General features: G+C 32.0%; 1 protein-coding gene across 2 annotated transcripts; it reads right to left on the reverse strand.

The window, feature by feature from the left end:
• Window positions 1-690: 690 nt before the first annotated feature.
• On the reverse strand, window positions 691-5,625 carry LOC21408626 (GPN-loop GTPase 3). Of its 2 annotated transcripts, none has more exons than XM_024167054.1 (10): window positions 5,534-5,625; window positions 4,368-4,487; window positions 4,077-4,185; window positions 3,870-3,951; window positions 3,667-3,752; window positions 3,218-3,321; window positions 2,558-2,688; window positions 2,371-2,464; window positions 1,966-2,021; window positions 691-1,040 (listed from the first exon to the last, which is right to left on the reverse strand). In XM_024167054.1, the coding sequence occupies exons 2-10, from the start codon at window positions 4,410-4,412 to the stop codon at window positions 944-946; spliced, it is 804 nt and encodes a 267-aa protein (XP_024022822.1). In that variant the 5' UTR covers window positions 4,413-4,487; window positions 5,534-5,625; the 3' UTR covers window positions 691-943. The 2 variants fall into 2 exon arrangements, with proteins under 2 accessions (XP_024022822.1, XP_024022821.1); XM_024167053.1 differs by having other exon boundaries at window positions 4,368-4,565; window positions 5,534-5,624.
• Between the last annotated feature and the right edge of the window lie 1,643 nt (window positions 5,626-7,268).

A 7,268-nucleotide genomic window follows, 5' to 3' on the forward strand; every position in this document is an offset into this window, starting at 1 on the left:
CTTTAAGGTCGTAGAGACAAAAAATGAAAATAAAAATAATTTTTTAATTTAGTGTAAAATGAGAGAAAAATAAAAAATGACTTTTAATTGTTTTTCATTTTTAATTTTTATTTTCTCCTCTCTCGATCAGAGACCAGAGAGAGAGAAAGAGAGACATTAATAAGTTTTCTTACATTGAAAATAATCTTTTGATAAAACTACCAAACACATTTTTAAAAATGATTTCTGTCTAAGATTAAAAACGTTTTCATTTTTATTTTCATACAAAAAAATTAAATTATTTTAAAACGAGTTCTAAACGCACTTAATATTTTGCGGTAGATTGAATTGCTGTTACATTTTACTGCGCACGGGTTGCAATAAATAAGCATGAAAGCAACACGTTTAAGTTGGAATCTCATAACTATTCCATTACAACTTTTACATGTGCGCCTTTGTCAACCGTTAGAGGATTCATTCTCTGATTCGAATCATAGTTCATGATTCGCTATAGTATTTTCTCTCACAAAAAACACACGTAAATAAATAATGATTCTAATCCATGAACTAAACGGCTTAATTTTACAAAATTTTCACACACGCTTAAGAAATTTGAATTACTTTAAGCGGAATTTAGCCACCGCTAGTAATGGCAACTTTTAAAGTTATTTCTTTGACATAGAGTTTATTTAACTCGCTAGATTCCCCTCGAACATTTCCACTACAATAACAGCCAATTTTCATCTCATTTATAAAATCTGAAAAATCCCATTTTCACAAAACTCAGACGTCATCAACTCAGCTCATTGTTGCAAGATATTTGTTGCCAAAGTTTTGTTTTTATCATACACATGGTAAAACTTACTTGCATGATTCATCATTTCTACTTCATGCAAAGTGCAACACCAAATGCCTGCAACATGACATACCTCAAATCTCAAACAGTTAAAAGAAACAAACGGGTCTAGTCATCATCCTCTGGATCGAAGTCCTTGACCTTCACATCCGCATCTTCTCCAAATTGTATGGCCGTGTCAATTTGAGCCAACACGTATCGTATACTGCAAACGACAATAAGCAAACGTTAAGCTCTAGTTGTATCATTACGCCCGAAGATAATAAAAGCACACTTCCAAGGGCAATGTTTTACTTGTAATGAATAGGAAGGGGAAATGGATAAAAATGTTTCCCTCTCCAAATTCCCACCTATTCCCGTGTTTATTTTTTACTTGCAATATGAGGAATGATAACTTAGTGGGTTCTAGTTCTACATGTACGGAATGAGAAAAGAAAAGGCCTTGGCCAATCCTAAGGTACCACGTCGGATGGATGGTTTCCTTTCAATCAGAATAAACCCCAAAATTGACTATACTAAATTTTAACTATAATTATGTCCACAAGGACATTTTGATACTTTAGCTATTATTATTCTTGTTCTTATATCTGAAGTTAGTAAACACTACAAGGGAAATTGAATTCTTTCCAATTCTACTTAACTAAATAAACAATGTGGGATCGTTGATTCCCTTATTATTTCATCTCCCCAAGGAAATTGAATTCTTTCCAATTCTACTTCTAAGTAAATAAAAACTGAGGGATCATCGATACCCTTTATTATTTATTGTCTCTCCTCTCCAACACCTTTCGCTTTCCCATTACATTTATTTTCAAGTAAGTAAACATACTCCAAAAGAATAAGACTAACAAAGTAATAAAGCTGAAATACAAATTATAAAAGGATGGACGAGTAACACGTAAGGCACCATCTTCGTAGATAAAAGCGAAAGATTGATGATTATAAGTTAGCAATACATTAATGATGGTTATAACTTATACAAATGATTTTTTTTTTTTTTTTAAAAGGTCAATAATATCTCTTGAATCGAAACTCAAAATTAATGCTTCATAGAACAAAAGTAAAATGGCCATAAAGAAAATGTTAATGACGAGAAATAAAGGGACTAAATGTCGAGAGCGAGAACATACCTGCTCTCCTTCCTCAAGTCAAGTGGAAGAAAACTCACCATGCTATAGTCATCAACCTATCATCACAAAAAGTTCAGGATAGTAATACACATCAACAAAACCTGAAATACAATGTCATTGCATGACCAAACAATGCCAAAGGTTGGGCCGAATTTAAAGTCACACATCAATAAAAGGGCTTCATTATTTAAACATGGACATAAAAATCTAGCTTCCTAAGGGCATCCAAGACGTGAAAGAAAAGGCCCTTGCATCACATAAATTGAAAACCACCCCGAAAATAATGAATTAGCTACTCGTGTTGGAAACAAATTTGGGTACAATTCTTCTGAGACATAAAAATAAAAGTTTTGATATCATTAACCTAAACTTTGGCACTCAATCATATCAAATCCATCCACTCACCAGTTCAATCAAAGATTTATTTAGCTTTGCAAATTGAGGGGCCATTCGTTGATTTAGTTCTGACAGCAAAGCTTGCGGCTCGGGATTCAAAAAACTAGGAGCAATTAGCACAACAAACAGATTATTACACCAATTTGCTTGAAAAATCAGGAGAAAGCAAGAGACTGAAAATAGGTTATGGCGTTACTCTTCAATATCCCTTTTGTTCGAGACAAGGTCCATTTTGGAGAGGATATTGACATGGGGCAGCTCAAGCTGGACCATTGCAGAAAGAGATGCCATGCACCCACTGATAAACTTAGTGACATCTGTCATAAACTGATACGATCGAAAATAATAACCATCAGCATGAATAAACAAAGCATAACAGGTCAACCAAGACGGGAAATGGGAGATGATGCAAAGGGAAGAAAGATACAGCCCAAATAACCCAATTAGTATGTTGCTTCTGCTACTTATACGGCCCGTGGTTAAACCAAATGAAGGTAAAATATATATAAAAATTATAACCCCGCATAATTTAGCTATTGTTTGTTTCAAAATAGCTATTAGCTCATTTTGGTAAGTGCAGAGCACTTAGGAGATTTAAGAATAAGGGTATTCTTAATTAAAATCCTCTGAAGGAAACCTAACAGATTTTTCAGTTTTGATGTCAAAGAACGTAATATATAATCATTTTAGGGGGTATATTCCCCAAATTGTTGGCTCAGAGTGGTATGGAAAAGAGTGCAGGATAGAAGTTCCAGACGCAAAGCCTAAAGAGAGGTATTTAAAATTAGGTTGTGGCGTTGTCCTATCAGGGGTTATATGTTAAATTAACCCACCAAGAAAAGAAACAAAAAATTACCTGTGAATCAAGCAAATATACTGCACAAACATTGAAGTTTTTACTTTTTAGATGCTCCACAAAGTTCCGAAGCACTGGGACATGCGAAAAAAGTTCAATCTGGCCTACAAGTTATGCAAAGATTGACATAATTTCAACCTAAAGAAACAAATACTAAAGAAGTGGTATAAGATTCTACATATACAAATAAAAGTATAAGATTCCACATATACAAATAAAATTGAAACATGATATCTTTTTTGTTTTCCTTTCTTTAGTCCTCCCATCCTACACCAAGCAGCTAAAAAATCTTATAGTTGAAACGTATCAACAATTGTTGATAGGACCATCGATTGACAGTAATTATATACATAGAGAAACACTCAGTAGAATTAGGCGATTATGTATACCTCAACTTTAATTGATTTACATAAAGAATTGCTTAGCAGGATTAAGACCATTATGGATACCTGGACAGTCGAAAACGATGTAGTCATCATCCAAGTAATTATCCAGTTCTTCTGTCAACCAATCATCCAAATTATTTTCCAGATGTCTAAGCATAAAGGTTAAGGGCCCCACCACTTTGAATACTTAAACAACAATCACAAAGAAAGCATTACACCGAAATATAAGGGAGCAAAATATTCCACAACGCGTAAAATGAGGATACTCCATGCAGTATACAAGACCACCATTGGGACCTAGACCAAGTTCCTCCATCACATCCTCCAAGGAAATAAGCTCCCGAATATCTGCAAGCAAACAATTAACTCCTTCAGTACTAAAACAAGTAAATCTACCATTCACAGTAAAAAAGAAAAAAAAAATCCGATTACTTAGTAAACCTACAATGAAAGTAAACAATAGGCGTACTTACCTATGGCCACAGGGTAATCAAAATTTTCTGCTGCGGGATCAAGGTTCACGATATGTATTGTCCTCCCAACAGCTTCACAATGTTTGTAAAGACTAGAACAGTAAGTCGACTGATTACAATAACAAACAAACAGTAAGTCAGTTGATTACAATAATGAATGAATCAACTATATCGTATCGTGTATAATATCAGGAAAGAAATGACCAATCAGTCACCTAAGAAATTCAGAAATATTAGACCAGGAAAATGTTTAATGAAAACATTAGATAGTAGTTTCACGCGGTCAATCACCTTTCCACTGCCCGCAGGGCCAATCACGAGTTGAGCATAGCCCATGGTATCCTTTCAAGGAACTTCACTAACCAAGTCAAAACAGGCAGAGAGAGTTGAAGATTCGAAGAGATTCAATAACTGCAGCAGCAATGTAAGCAGTACACCAAACGCCAACCGCAAACAACAAAGTCAGGAAGTCAGAGTAGGCCATACACACTGATGACAGAGAGAATACAATAAAACCAGAATTATTAATAATCAAAATTAAAAGACAATGAGAAAATTTCCCATTTATTTCAATTAAAAGCAAGCAATACTTGTTAAGTTTTGTTGTCTAAGATAGGAAATCTTAAAGAGTGCTAACTCACCAACCATTAGATACCGATATCAGCACCAATTTCCAACAAATATCAAACTAATTTCACGAATCTCACAAATATAAACTACGAACAATATCCAACTAATCACACAACCCAATTATAACAAACATTCAATACTCAAACTAATATCAATTTCACAGAAATAGGAAAATAATCAACAAAAAATCACAAATAGCTAAACATTACAAACTAATTAACGCAACAATTTTTAACAATCAAACAAAATTCCAAAAACATCAACAACAAATTCCACAAAAAACGAATTCCATAAACCAAATTCGCATAAAAATTTCCAGCACAAAACTTCAATAATCGATCAACCACTCTTACAACTACAAAGAAAAATGACAAACACAATTGCAGCTCTCTTCACAGCTCTCTTCATTCTCATGGTCAACAACCGCAAGCCCGGGTGTAACCAGAACGAATCTACTGTTTTCAGGTGTTTCCCTAAATACTAATTATATGCCCGTTTTTCCCACTCCTCAATGTCTCAATCTCATCTTCATTCTTCACAAGGAAAACCAATTTCGCAAATTATAACAAACACATGATTAACCCAAATAACCATTATTAACCAATGAGCAAAGAAGAATTTACATTCCAAAGAAACCCATTTTGAGATTTGTAAAATCTACTATCATAGAATAGAAGCAAAGAGCAATGAACGACTATATAACAGAAACGCTCTCACATCTCCCCCTCAAACACAAGACTTGGTTTTTCCACGACAAAATAAATCCCAAATGCCAACAAAAAAGAATAATACAAACAGAAAAGCAATCATGGAGGAGCTTGTCTTACAGGTGGCTTGAAATCGGTCGGAAGGAGGGCCGAGAGACTGAGGGAACAAAAGGTCTTCACAATGGCTGGTGACGGTGGCCGAGAGTCACTAAAACGCTCTAGGTTTTATTAATATTTTTTTATTTTATTTTATTTTTTATTTTTTTGGTTCCTTATGCCTCAGTCCTCTAATATATTTTAGAGTTTTATTTTTATTTTCTACTTTTACTTTTAAGATTATTCAGACTGGTGCTTCATAAATTTTAAAATTATTTTTAATTTAATGTCTAAATTTTAAAAATTTTCATTTTATTCTTTTAAAATTTAAAATTATTCTCATTTAATTCTTTTTATTATAATTTTTATTAAAATCAAACAAAAAAAAGAGATTAGTGTGGTAATGTGTTTTTATCTTTTTTTTATAAAAATTTAAACAGAAATATCCCGTGACTGCGTTATTTTCTTTTTTTATCTATTTTTAACAGAGATTGTAACAGATTAGTTAAGTGAAAACAATTCAAAATTCAGAAGTTAAAGTGAGAGTTTTTAAAATTTAAAGAGCAAATTGAGAATGAACTAAAATTATCAGTGATAATATTTGTTACTTTAATTATTCTTTGCAAATACTCCTTTTTCTATAAATAGTAACTGTTTGTTAGTTTTTTTTTTAAGATAGCACGTGCACAATTAATGTATTTAATTCTTCTTGAAAATCTTCATCTTCCATTTATTATTTCACTAGTGCGCATTAAATTTGAATTTTTTTAGATATGTGGTCGTGAATCTTCTTTGAACAAAATGTGTAGTTTGTTTTATTGATGTATTATTCTCTTAGAATTTAGATATGAAATACATCTTGCCATAAAAAGGTAATTCAATATTATGTATGTATAAATAAGTACAACATATTTGAGGAAAAAATGAATTTTGGTGGGCAGATATAATAGAAAATTAAGTTGGAGGTACACATGAAAACATAATAAGAAAGGGTGTGGGAAAAAAATGATTAAGGATGCACTTGAGATATTTTAAGAGAAAATTAGGGGAAAAGAACATTCGTGAGGATTACTATTGATACAATAATACTTAGGTCTACAAGAAAAATATTTAATTATAGACACATTTTGGAGCATTACAGGAAATAATGTTTTCTAGAGATACATTTGGAAAAAACATTTTATTAGGGGTAAATGAGAGAAAAAGGACAATAAAAAACTATAACATTTTAGGGGAAAAGCAAAAAAAAAAAAAAAAAAAAAAAAAAAAAGAGAGGAAAGTGAGGGACCAAAACGAGTTTCAATTAAAACGCTCGTTTTCGTTGAAAGTGCTGCTCACTTTGAACTTATTAATTAATATGTATAGATTATTAGTATGTATATTAGGAGTCTAATTTCAACAAAATAGGGAGGTATAACATATTTGGAACATAAAACATTGGAAATAAATTAGACAATAAATTATTTATGAGGTATGTACGAGAAAATAGTATTTGAAAGGATCGTAGAGAAAATTTGTTTTAAAGGGTAAGGATGAACACGATTGAGAAAATATTATTTCAGTGAGGCAATTAGGAAAAATATATATATATCATGACGATATGAGAAAACAAATATTATTTTAGAGGACGCCATGAAAAATATTTAAATAGTGGCATATTAGAGAAAATCATGCAAATTAGAAAACAAAACTAAAAAAAAACACATTAAAGAGTATAAATTTAAAAATAAAAAATAAGCAAATGGACAGAAGTTAGACC

The sequence above is a fragment of the Morus notabilis genome, unplaced genomic scaffold (genome assembly GCF_000414095.1).
Source record: "Morus notabilis unplaced genomic scaffold, ASM41409v2 Scaffold276, whole genome shotgun sequence".
NCBI lineage: Eukaryota > Viridiplantae > Streptophyta > Magnoliopsida > Rosales > Moraceae > Morus > Morus notabilis.

What these genes read in the sequence shown, in the direction of transcription:
- LOC21408626 (XM_024167054.1), bottom strand. Translation starts at nt 4,412, where the DNA reads ATGGGCTATGCTCAACTCGTGATTGGCCCTGCGGGCAGTGGAAAG. An exon ending in GCCCTGCGGGCAGTGGAAAG is followed by an intron (nt 4,186 to 4,367) that starts GTGATTGACCGC and finishes TATTGTAATCAG; the next exon opens with TCGACTTACTGTTCTAGTCT. An exon ending in GGTCTTGTATACTGCATGGA is followed by an intron (nt 3,753 to 3,869) that starts GTATCCTCATTT and finishes CTTTATGCTTAG; the next exon opens with ACATCTGGAAAATAATTTGG.